General features: G+C 54.8%; 1 protein-coding gene across 1 annotated transcript; it reads left to right on the forward strand.

Annotated features, from left to right (window-relative positions):
• Positions 1 to 6,906: 6,906 nt before the first annotated feature.
• VSX1 (visual system homeobox 1) lies at positions 6,907 to 12,075 on the forward strand. Its single transcript, XM_030499572.1, has 5 exons — positions 6,907 to 7,267; positions 7,535 to 7,613; positions 8,360 to 8,483; positions 9,557 to 9,737; positions 10,916 to 12,075. Exons 1-5 carry the CDS (start codon positions 6,907 to 6,909, stop codon positions 11,182 to 11,184), a joined length of 1,014 nt encoding a protein of 337 aa, XP_030355432.1. The 3' UTR covers positions 11,185 to 12,075.
• The last annotated feature ends 551 nt before the right edge of the window (positions 12,076 to 12,626 follow it).

The following is a 12,626-nucleotide window of genomic DNA, read 5'->3' on the forward strand; positions in this document are numbered from 1 at the left end:
GGCTGGCACAGGTATTTCCTGCCCTTCTCAGACTAAAGCCAGAACACAGCACTGTACCAGCTGCAGGGAGGAAAATGAACTCTATCCCATTGAAAACCAGGGCAGCTGGGCCAGGCAGGGTGAGAAGCGCAGGGGGAAGGGTACTGCCCAGGTTTTCTGCTGCTGCCTCCATGTGTTCACCTCCCGGGAGGCTGAAGAGTGATTTGGCTGGGTGAGCACTGCAGGAGCTGCAAAAGGGGTTGCAGAAGGACACTGATAACTAGGCAGCTCTTCCCAGTGAAACTGGCACCTTTCTAGGTGCTGAGCAAAAGGAAACAAGAATCTTTGCTGCCATTTCCAAATAGGAAGAAAATACCTTTATTCCACCTTCAAAATCCAGCAAAACCTCAAGCCAAAAGGGAAGACTGCAGACAATGATCCCACAAAGGAGAGGTTTATTTCTTCCTCTTAATCCTTTTCCTCCACCTTTTTTTCCCAGAGTGTGACAATTCCAATATTACAAGTCCTTATTTGACGTGATTAAGAAACTGTTCATTGTTGGCAACATTCAATCTGTTCATCTTGGACAAGATGTTCCCTTTTGGCATTAAGGTCCACCTTGACTATGTTGGAGGAATCCTGTCAAAGCAAAGACCAAGAGCTGGTAGGAAAGCTGAAAAGTCCTTTGTGCTCAAATGTGTCCTTTAATATAGAAAAACTTTAATTTGACACATTTTATCTGTATTTCTGCCCCTAAATAATGTGATTGCCTGCAAGGGTGAGACGGCCAAGCACATAGGCTTTTACTCATGTGAGGATCCATGCACAGAGCTATATTTGATGTTATTTTCCTGTTAGGTCTATAGGTCCTTTAGGTGGTCTCTTTGGGACAAGATTGCTTTGGTAAAGGGGCATTTGCTTGTGTAATGCCAAATGTGGCGAGACAGCCACATATCAGTCTAACTAAAAGATCCTCATTTATGTCGCTGAGAGTCGAGTCCTTAATGGGGGGGATTTGTTGGGACCTGTTTGCATTCAGGAGAGCTGCTCTAGGAAGCACTATTGAAGAGAAGAGTGAGAGTAGCCTCCTGCATGCATGGTGTCCTCTGCTTTAATTAGGTTAGCTTCTTTCATGGCAAGTGCTGCCATACTGAGCTGAAAAATCAATACCATATGGCACAGCACTCAGATAGCAAACTTGGAGATTAATTAAAGGAGAAGTAGTTCTGTCAGGTCTCATAGCACAGCGACTACAATTAGGCATGGCTGAACTGGTTTGGAAATGCAAAGGCTATGCAACACTTTCACCCAGAGCTGAGGGGGACCCCCTGCCACTTTGGGGTCAGATTGAGTGAAATCCGCCTTTCTCTACTCCCAACAGAGATATATTAGAAATACTGAAATCAGTCCTTCACATGTTTTCCTGTGTTTCTTTATGTTTGCAGGGCCAGCCACTTGCTTCCAGCTTGCTGCAGGTCAGGGAAGGGAGCAGGGGATGCATTTGTTCTGGGAGGCTTCTGCTTGGCAAGGTGCTGGATATGAACATGGAGAAGGTGCTGCCTGAGGGCTCCTGGGGTGGGAGCTGGGAAAGCCATGGGAGACAGCATCAAAAGGAAGATGCAGAGAGATTCAGGCATTGTGGCAATGAGCTCTCGGCAGGCGCTTGGAGAAAGAGAAGGGTGGCTCGGAGGCTGGGTGGGTAGAGGTGTCTGGGGGGGAAAGAAGGCTGTGAGGTGGAGAAGAGGAAAACTCAACTTTCCAGTCACCAGAGGAGCAGCCAGTTCTGGCTGTTTGCAGCCCAGGCACTTCTCCATCACTCCTTTACTTCCTGGGAGCAGTGGCTTCCAAACCATCCCAGTTGTCCCTGAGCTTTTCTAGCACCCCTGGCAGGCACAAGCTGTGGCTCTCAGGGGTAGGTATGCCCCATTCCCCCCCACATTGCTGGGGATCGGAGGGCCGGCCAGGTCAGCAGGCTGGAGGCCTGGAGCCAAGCCTCAATTTCCCATGGAAGCAACTGGTGCATATGACACAGACTGGGCTATTTGATGATGTGACACCCAGAGTGAGTGCAGAGCAGCAGCAATGCCCATGGACCTGGGTAAGAAGCCTGCGCTAGGATCCAGGAAGATTTGGCACCCAGCTCTGCCCCTGCCCTGCTGCCTGGCCATGGTCCCTTCCCATTGCTGCTGCATCCAGGCTAAAGCACAGCAAGCTCCCCCAAGCCTCTGCATGTAGGTTGCAAATGCTCACATGGTGGATGGCAGTGGAGATAGCCTGAAAGACTTTGCTGGGCTTTAACTTATTTTCCCGTTATACCATTATCTCATTGAAGGCCGAACATCTGAATAAAGAAACTGGTGGACAGTTTTCCCATTTGGAAGTTAAGAATCTAGGTTCAGGTCAAAATCCATTAAGGTCAGTTAAACTCTTCCAGGGGGGTTCATTGTCCTTGGGTCGAGACCTTCATGGGATCAAAAATCCTTACTCTCCCAAATGTAAAAACCCCAAGCTGGTGGTGAAATGCTAGTTTTCCATTATAAAAAAGAAAGAAACCTGACTCTGTCACTTGGGAAGTTTCATTTCCAGGGCGCTTACCAGAGTGGGACAATGTCTACTCCTCTTTGGGGAGATGCTGATTGAATGAATGTGGCAGCTATTGTGTCTGCTTGGGAGCCTCACAGCCGTTTTTCTTCTGCTGATAGTTTCTTTTCTTTTCCGCTTTAATGAGTGTTTCTCTAATTGACTTGATGATTTCTGTTTAATTAGCACATTTTGGAGGAATGATCAAAAAATAGTAAGATAAAGTAATCAGACAAGCATAGTGCGGAGGAATAATAGCTCCTTTGTGGGGCTAATTGGAGTGGACAGTCCATCGGCTAGTTTGGGGCTCCTCACAGTTGGATATTCCCAGCCGAGCTGTGCTGTGTGCCCAGGACTTCCAAGCAGCCACATAGATAGACCCAGCGTCATTTCAATCAGCTTTAATGAGCTGTGAATGAGCACCAAGGAGAGTGGAGTCCCGTCCCTGTTTTGTAGAAGGCTGCAGAAGCAAAGGGGGTTTGCCCAGGACCTCCCAGCATCCCCAGGGAGGGCTGTGCACCGGCTCACACACCCTGCACAGGACAGGATGGGGCTGTCCATGGGGATGTGAGATGGGCAGGTGAACAGGGCTAGAAAACAGCAACAAAGTGGAGTGGAAGCAAAAAGCACCAGTGGAAGGAGCAGCCAGAAAGTAGATCCTGTGATCTGATCTGCCTGGGATTCTTCCTGAATACCCTGTCCCTCATGTTCCCATATATCACGTAAGGGTTTAAACCCCTTGGTAAACCCCAGTCTCCTCCCTAGGAGGGTTTTCCATGGGCTACATCACCTGTAGCTCATGGAGATACATGGGGTGAGCTCCACTTGCTCACCCATTGCCAGTTATGCCTCCAGTTGAGGCTGTGGGTGTAGCACCTTGCTGGTCACTTGTTTTGCCCTGTGTTTGGCTAGGCATTAATGAGGAGCTGTGCTGCAGGCGCTGTGACAGCTGTCTGCGTGCGGCACTTCCCAGCACTTTGATTAAATCTGCAACACTCCAGATGTGAGCGGCCTGCGCATTGATCGGCACATGGTTTGCTCTTAAACTCTTAAACTGTGACTGCTCTTCTGGGTTTAATCAAAGGCAAATGCCTTAAGACAGAAATCTGTGCAGGGGAATTAGTAGGGATGTCTCTGGGGCATGTGGATCGGGACATGGAAAGGCACACGCACCCCCCAAGTGCCAAATTAGGGTAGCCCATGCGCTTGCAGTCAGCTCGCTGGCGATGCTACAGCAGTAAGCAGTGTGTGGCCAACTGTGGCTGTGCTCACCCTCCGCACTGCTTCCTTCACACATGTAAACTCCAGCTCGACACAAAGCACTTCCCATAGGCTGGCAGTGCTGGGAGCACAGGTTTCCTCATTCCTTTAACCTGGCCATGCTGTCTGGCCCTGCAAATCCATCGCCACAAAATGGAGGGTATTCTGGCCATTATGTCTATCTCCTCCTAACTGCCCAGGAGCACACACGTATAATCCACTACTCAGCCCTGAGAAAAGTCCCATTGCCTGCACTGGAAGGAGGAAATCCACCTCGGAGGTGGGGATTTAGCCTTCTGAGATAGGGATATGCCTCACTGCACACCCCTCCCTCCCTGCCTTTGCTGCCTTCTCCCCTAGTGATGGGCTGTTATCAATTCCTTATCACCCATGTGTCCGAGGCAGCCTTTTCAGAAGACTCATCACTTCCTTGTGCTCCCAGGAGGACATAGAGGAGGCAGAAGAAAAGTCCTTTTCCTTCTGTCCATGCTTATTGAGGCAGGGACCTTCCCCCTCAGGTTCCCACCCTTGGTATATCACTGCACCCCACTCCTGTGCCACCCTACACCCAATGTAGGGTCCACCACAACCAGCAGCAGCCAGGTGAGCTTCCCTGCAGAGCAGGCACTCAAGGGATGCAGTTTTAACATCGTTCCTGGAGACCAGGCTCCAACCTTGCTCTTGTGCCAGGTTGCCAGGGTGGGAGCCTTTTCCACCCTGAGCTGCATGAAACTGTCAGATGGTCCTTTATTATTGACCTGATTCATATCTAAACCAGGGAGGTGAAAGCTGTCTTATCCCATTACTAATCCCCTAAACCAGGCCCTTTGATACCTTCTCCTTGCTACCCCCGGTTGTTGCTACAGCAGGTGGTTGCAAGGCAAGTGCACATCCTTACGGGGTTTCCCCAAGCTTCATATCCTTGCATAGATGGGGTCCCAAAACCCCACCAGCCACTGGCTCAGGACCCATCATTGGCTGGAGAGGATCTGCCAAAATACAGCACCTATTTGTAAATCCCAAAGGACTCACAAGGCTTGTCCCAGTGCCTGAAGGGGACAGCCCCAGGTACCACCCCATCCTGTGTGCCTTCATGATGCATCCCATAGGGTGCTGCAGGGCACGGTGGGTGTCTGAGGTGACACTGGAGCAGCCATGGGGACACCTGATGGACTGTCCCACCTCCCTGTGCCCCCAGTCCTGCCCAGTGCATCAGAGTGAAGGGACAGGGGTGCTGCAGCATCAGCACCTATGTGGGCAGCAACCATGCTTGGGACACCAGGACCAGGGTGCTGTGGCCTCTGATTGCCATGGCTGGAGCCCTCGTGGAGGACTTGGGTGCTGGGGGGGGTGAGCCCCAGGGAAATTAGAGCAAGGGGCGATGTTTGATGTTCTGCTCTTTAAGCGATAAATAATCTTTCACCGTCGGAGAATCAGCTGAAAATCTTCCCTGGAAAATAATGAGCAGAGAAACATTTACTGATTAGTCTAATCCCAGCTAATCCTATTGGATGAGCATATATCAAGATATCCTTTAACCGATTTATTGTCCAAAAGGCCGGTGGAGATGCCCCTCTCCACCGTGGCCAGGGGAGCTGGTGGTGGCAGCAGGTATGTCCCCTGACCGTGTCCCACATCCCCTGTCCCCCCCAGCTCTGGCTGCATCACCGTATCCAGGCCACCTCCAGATTTAATCGCTCCTTCCATTTCTGCATCTATCGGCTTTCTCTTGGGTTTGAGCTTTTATGTTTCATAAACTGATTAGGAGCAATTATAGGCGGTTTATCCTCAAACTTTCCAAATGCCTAGGCCATATGCATATTTAAGGCTTCATCATCTCTCCCAACAGCTCAGCCTGAACGTTAAACTGCTGAAATCAAGCTGATTGTGGGACAAACATCAAAAATTAGGGGTTTATCCACTAATATCTGCGCAGAACAGGAAATTTGTTGTGGGTGGTGGCTGGATTATGGCTTCTAATTACTGCAGCAGTGGCAGATCCTCCCTGCCCAGCAGTGAAAGTCTCCGATTCCAGCAAAACTGTGGCAAAAGCACTCTGGAGGAGTGAAGGTGCCCAAGGGGACCCCGGGGTGCCCGGTGCTGGGGCAGGAGCCAGCCCTGGGTGGGGGCGCCCTCAGCATCCCTGCATCCCAAAGCACATAGGGGGTGGCTTTGGAAATGGCACCCCCCCACATCCTGGGGAGTGGTGGCCCAGAGGGTCTGTCCCCCCCGACAGCCCCCAGCGCCGGCCACGGCAATTATCCTAAATGAAAGTTATTGTTCTGCTAATCCCGGGAACAGCTTGCGAGGGGAGATTTGGGTCTTCCTTTAATAACGCAAAGTTAATGCGGAGTCCCCTTGTAATTATCTTTATCAGAAGGACCCTCGCTTAATCTGACCGTCCAGTGAGGGCCCGGATCAGGCAGCCCGTGTAAGCCGGTTGTAAATCATTTTCCATCACCAGATGAAGGGAAGGAGGGAATAAATTGCAGCCAGGTGCAAGAATCTGGGAGCAAAAGGGAGGACGGGGGCCAAGGCACCTGGACGTGGCCCCATCCCCGGTAGCAGGACACTTGGGGTCAGGGAGAGTCCTGTCCCACAGTCCCTGGCCATCCCTGTCCCTGTCCCCCTCCCTGGGGTGCTGAGTGGAGGGACAGTGGCCAGGTAGGGTGCCCCATCAGGGATGTGGGGCTAAGGGACGATGCGTGGGTTGGGGACCATGCAAGAGGGGATACGGGAACATAACGGGGGGCCCTGGGAGCAGAAACAGAACGGGGACGCACGGGGTGTGAGGCGGGGATTTGGGTGGCCGGGAGCGGGGAAGGGGGGGGTGAGGGGGACCGAAGGAGATTCGGGGACGGGACCCGGCGCGGGGATGGGCAGGGCCGAGGGGCGGGGGCTGTGGGGAGCGGAGGGAGGGACGCCGCGGGGGATGGGAGCCGGGAGCCGTTAATCTGGGGATTGGGAGCGCTTCCCCCGCTCCTCCCGCCGCCCCGGGGTGTGATTGGAGCCGGGGCCGGCGGCGGGACCATAAAAAGGGCTGCGGGCGGCGGTGCCCGCTCCGGGCCGGGCCAGGCGGCGGCGGCGATGCCGGGCCGGGCGGAGCCGTCGGGGGGACGCGGGGCGGCGGCGGGGCCAGTACCGGTGGCCGTACCGGTGGCACCGGCAGCACGACCGGGCGGCGCGGGGCTTCGGGCCAAGGGCTTCGCGATCACCGACCTGCTGGGGCTGGAGGCCGAGCTGCAGCCGCCCCCCGGGCCGCTCCCCGCCGCTGCCGCCGGTGGCTACGAGGGCGGCGGGGCGCTGGGGCTGGGGCTGCTGTGCGGGCTGGGGGCGCCCGGAGCCCCGCGCCTGCTGCCCGCCCCGCTGCCGCTGCTGCCCGCCCGCGGCCCCCGCCCGGCCGCGGGGCCGCCGGCCACCGCCCGCCGGCACAAGGAGAACATCTCCGGTGAGCGGGACCGGGGGTGGCCGCACACAGGGACCCCCCACACCCCGGGACGGAGCCGCTGCCCCGGGCACCCCGGGATCGGCCCCACCGGGCTGCCCGCACCTCCCGACCCCCTCCCGGGATGCCGTTACCGGTGCCGCGGCCGGTTGCTGGGGTGGGGGGGACGGGGAGCCCTGGCCTCGCTCCCCTGCCGTGTTTTGGGAGCTGGGTCTGTCCCCCTGCTCCCGACAGGAATGTGACTCTTCTCCTCCCGCATGCTGCTGCCAGATGAGGACAGCCTGTGCGGGGACGGCAGCGAGCTGAAGATGTCCACCTCCCAGATCAAGAGGAAGAAACGCCGGCACAGGTAGAGCTGTCCCTGTTCTCACCTCCCTGCTGCTGCTACCAGCCTCCCACTGTCCCTCTGGTCCCCTGGCTGGGGTGGTGGATGGCATAGAACCACAGAATGGTTGGGAGGGACCTGAAAGATCATCCATGTCCCCATGGGAAGAAAGAGAAGGGCTGCAGCTGGGGAAGGATTTTCAGGAGGAAAATCATCTTCGTGGTGCTCCTGTGGATCTGTTTGAGCGACTCCAGAGGAGGCCATGGAGATGCTCCAAGGGTTGGAGCAGCTCTGTTCTGAGAACAGGCTGAGAGAGCTGGGCTGGTTCAGCCTGGAGAAGAGAAGGCTCCTTAAGGGGAGACCTTAGAGCAGCTTCCAGTGCCTAAAGGGGCTACAAGAAACCTGCAGAGGGGCTTTTGACAAGGGACAGGACAAGGGGGATTGTCTTGAATTGGCTGACAGATGGGAGATCTGGATTAGACATTAGGAAGAAGTTCTTCCCTGTGAGGGTGCTGAGGCGCTGGCACAGGTTGCCCAGAGAAGCAGTGGCTGCCCCATCCCTGGCAGTGTTCAAGGTCAGGTTGGACACAGGGGCTTGGAGCAACCTGCTCTAGTGGAAGGTGTCCCTGCCCGTGGCAGGGGGTTGGAGCTGGATGAGCTTTAATGTCCCTTCCAACCCAAACCAGTCTGTGACTCTGTAAAACCCCAGCAGGGCGGGGGCTGCAGTCAGGGTCTGGACTGTGTCACGAGGTGCTCCCTCTTCTCGGCAGGACGGTGTTCACAGCTCACCAGCTGGAGGAGCTGGAGAAGGCATTCAATGAAGCTCACTACCCTGACGTCTATGCCCGGGAGATGCTGGCCGTGAAGACAGAGCTGCCAGAGGACAGGATACAGGTAGATGCTGCAATGGTTCTCTCTCCCGATGGGGTCCATGGGCTGTCTCTTCTGCTCTATGGCCAGGGACTGCAAGTCGTGGGAACATCGTGGCACTGAAATGCTGCAGGGCGCTGGGAGGGGGGGCTCAGCTTCCACCCCCTGGCACTGAACAGTCTCCAAATGGAAAAGCAGAACCTGGGGAATGGTTGGACTTGATGATCTTAAAGGTCTTTTCCAACCTGGTTGATTCAATGGTTCTATGACTGAGCTGTCCCCAACAGCTGATCGCTATTGGCAGCTTGTCTCCAACTCAAGCAGGACCTGAGAGCAATTCAGGATCCAGGCTGTGTCCCATTGGCTTCCTCACTAGCTTGTCCCTCTAAGGGGGACACCGGGATGCCGTTAGGGATGCATTTGAGGGCCTGATCCCTGGCATTGTTCAAGGCCAGGTTGGACACAGGGGCTTGGAGCAACCTGCTCTAGTGGAAGGTGTCCCTGCCCGTGGCAGGGGCTTGGAACTGGAGGAGCTTTAAGATTCCTTTCAACCCAAACCAGTCTGTGATTCTAAGACCCTGCCCCACAGTGGAGCAGCTTGTTGGCTTAAGAATTGGGTGGTGGTCTGGGCAGCAGCTAGATTGTATCTATAGCCCTTGCGCCTTCAGACAGGGGAAGAGAGTGAGGAGAGGGACGTGAGCACTCTCTGTCATCATTGCTCACTGCACTAGGGCCCCATTTTCTGTAGAGGATGGAAGCAGCAGAGGGGCCCTGTGGGCAGGCAGAGTGTAGGGTGGCTTTGGCTGGGATCACCCTCCTGTGCCGCAATCAGCCTCATGTAATGTGTGCTCCCTCTCCCCCCCTTCTCCCCTCTGTCACTGACACCCACGTGTGTGCCCTCCCTCAATCCCCTCCACACACACCGCTGCCATCTGCACATCCACGCTCTGCACACCCAAACCCCTCCACGCATCCCCGTGGCTGCCCGTTTGCCCTGGACACACATGTCCCCCCGTGCCCGACGGGCCCTGGATGCCACGGGGCTGTCTCCTCCCCAATCCCACCCCTCCGTGCTCTCCTGGCTGTTACCCCTGAAGGTTTGGTTTCAGAACCGAAGAGCCAAGTGGCGGAAGCGGGAGAAGTGCTGGGGACGGAGCAGCGTGATGGCTGAGTACGGCCTCTACGGGGCCATGGTGAGGCACTCCATCCCTCTGCCCGAGTCCATCATCAACTCCGCCAAGAGCGGGCTGGTGGGATCCTGCGCCCCGTGGCTGCTGGGTAAGTGGGAGCTTGGGGCTGGGGGGGTCACTGGGGAGCTGTGGAGCGAATGGCTCTTCCTCTTTAGTATGGCCCTCCTCGTCTGTTCCCAGAAATGAACAGGGTCTCAGCCATGAGCTGTACACAGGGCGATGAGAACCCCGGCTCTTCCACTCCCTCCTTGCAAAGAAGAGCTGGGAAAGGGAACACCTTGTACTGCTGCGTCAGGCAGGTGCCTGCGAGTGGTTGGGTATCGCTGTCTAGTGCTAGCGGCCAGTGTGGGAATCATAAAAAGCATAGACCCATAGAATCAGCCAGGTCGGAAAAGAACTTCAAGACCATCCAGTCCAACCGTTCCCCAGCACTGCCAAGGCCACCGCTAACCCATGTCACTGAGGGCCTCGTCTACACAGTTTGTGAACACTTCCAGGGACGGTGACTCCACCACTGCCCTGGGCAGCCTGTTCCAATGCCTGACTGCCCTCTGGGGAAGAAATTGTTCCTCATGTCCAGTCTAAACCTCCCCTGGTGCAGCTTGAGGCCATTTCCTCTTGTCCTGTCCCTTGTTCCTTGGGAGAAGAGACCAGCCCCCTCCTGGCTCCATCCTCCTTTCACGTACTTGTAGAGAGTGATAAGGTCCCCCCTGAGCCTTCTCTTCTCCAGACTAAACCCCCCCAGGTCCCTCAGCCGTTCCTCATCACACTTGTGCTCCAGGCCCTGCACCAGCTCTGTTGCCCTTCTCTGGCTCTGCTCCAGCACCTCAATATCTCTCTTGTAGTGAGGGGTCCAGAACTGAACACAGGATTCAAGGTGTGAATGGGAGTTGCAAGGCATCTAGGAAGTTGTCAGCCCCCCCCAACCTGAGGATAATGCTACCTGAGTGCTCCCCTCTGCTCATACACAGTCCTATACTGAGGTGGCACCTGAAATCCAGGCTGGGACGGGCTGTCACAGCAACCCTCTCCCTGTAAGTCTTCCCCACTGAAGGGGAAACATGGACCAATTCTGCCACAAGCCATGCTCCTGGGCTGCAGAGAGCAGGCAGCAGGGCTCCGGGTCAGGAACGGCTGGTAGCTAGCGTGGGTTTTCCTTTGGGATGCAAGTGGGAGCTGAAGGAAGCAGCAGGAGGTGATGCCGAGCAGTCGTGGGCAGAAAGAAGCAACCAGCCCCTGTGGCTTTGCTCTCTCTCTCTCTGCAAGGCATGCACAAGAAGTCCATGGAGGTGAGCAGGAAGGTGGAGAGCCAGGAGAAGCTGGCAGATGGCTGGCGAGTGGAGCAGCAGGAGGAGGAGGAACTCAAAGGGAAGCAGGCCAGTTCCCAGAGGGGCTCCGACAAGCTTGGCTCAGCAAAAGATTCGGAGGACACAGCCATCGACCTCTCCAGGACAGCCAAGCACGAGAAGAGGGGTGTGCTGAGGCAGTGCATGAATGGGGACCCCCCCATGGAGCTGAGCAACAGGGACCACTGACCAGGCCTCACAGCTCCCTGCCGAGATAAGAATATTTATTGATTTATTGCTATATATATTTTTCTCCTTAAATAATTGAACTTTTCTCTGAATTCAGGGCATTTCAGAACTGGGCACACACATCCTTGTCCCCTCACGTTGTTCCAGAGCCAGGGTGGAGGGTGGGAGAGGTGTCCCAGTGGGACCAGGAGCAGTGTGAAAATGAGGGCACATTGTGGTCAGCATGGACCACTGCCCTTCCCCTCTGGGCTCTGAACACTTCCTGGCTAGCCAGGAGCACAAGGAGCAGCAATGCAATAGGAGCGGCTTCCCTGCTCCAACACACGGGTGCAAAGGCGTTGCAGGAGGTGACAGACACCTTTTCCAAGCATTTCCACCATGTGGAAGTCCCTCTGCTCCGAACACCAGCTCTTCCCTCTCCAGGAGCAGCAGGTTTTAAACACGGTCAGGTTCATCCCCAAGCTGGTGTAACCTGACAGGCGCTCTGGTTCCTACCTGCTGAGGATCTGGCCTGCCAATGCAGCCTTACCACTGGATTTACACTGTGTGACCTCCTTAACTCGTATCTGGGAGAAGGGGGTGAAGACATTCTTGTTTATGCAATGATTTTGTACACTCTTGAATGTTACCTGCCACACTATGCAGAACAGAACAGACCTTTGGAAAACCAAGCCATAGAACCTGGAGCAATTAAACAGTTTTGTGAATCGACATAAGAAGATATTTTGTAATTGTCTGTACAAAGTGTTAATGTCAGAGCTGTTTCTCAGTCACCCTATATTTATGTCTAAAAGCACTTTAGTGATCTGGATTTTTGAATGTGGCTCTTCCTGTTTTGTCCACTGTTTATTTATTACACATCCATGAATAAAATTGTGGTGTATCTTTGGTTTTCATGCTCTGCCTTGTAATTTGTACCTTCCTTTAGCACATCTCATTGTAGCTGCTAGCTTTGAGCAGATCCTCCACAGCCTTGTGCCTAAACTGGGCTGGAGAGCTCTGCCAAGGCAATGTCATTATTCCAATGGGACAGAGGTCTAGTCCAGTGGCCTACACATGCCAGAAGGTGATTGATTTGTTCCAGTCAAAGAGCCAGACCATAGCTGATGAATCAGGACATGGTCTGAAATGGAGCACTTGGACAGTTTCTCAGGGATGTCACAGGGAGAAAGTTGCTGCATTGTCCCAAGGGTTGTTGAAATTTGACAGCATGGGAGAGCTGGGCTTGTTCAGCCTGGAGAAGAGAAGGCTCCGGGGAGACCTTAGAGCAGCTTCCAGTGCTTAAAGGGGCTGACAAGAAATCTGGAGAGGGGCTTTTGACAAGGGCCTGTAGGGACAGGACAAGGGAGAATGGCTTCAACCTGACAGAGGGGAGATTGAGATGAGACATTAGGAAGAAATTCTGTGTGCCGAGGGTGCCGAGGCGCTGGCACGGGTTGCCC

The sequence above is a fragment of the Strigops habroptila genome, chromosome 10 (assembly GCF_004027225.2).
Source record: "Strigops habroptila isolate Jane chromosome 10, bStrHab1.2.pri, whole genome shotgun sequence".
Lineage (NCBI taxonomy): Eukaryota > Metazoa > Chordata > Aves > Psittaciformes > Psittacidae > Strigops > Strigops habroptila.

Bases quoted from the DNA above. Each gene is read 5' to 3' on its own strand.
- VSX1 (XM_030499572.1), top strand. From the start codon at position 6,907: ATGCCGGGCCGGGCGGAGCCGTCGGGGGGACGCGGGGCGGCGGCGGGG. The intron at 7,268-7,534 runs GTGAGCGGGACC...TGCTGCTGCCAG, and splicing joins GCACAAGGAGAACATCTCCG to ATGAGGACAGCCTGTGCGGG. The intron at 9,738-10,915 runs GTAAGTGGGAGC...TCTCTCTGCAAG, and splicing joins CTGCGCCCCGTGGCTGCTGG to GCATGCACAAGAAGTCCATG.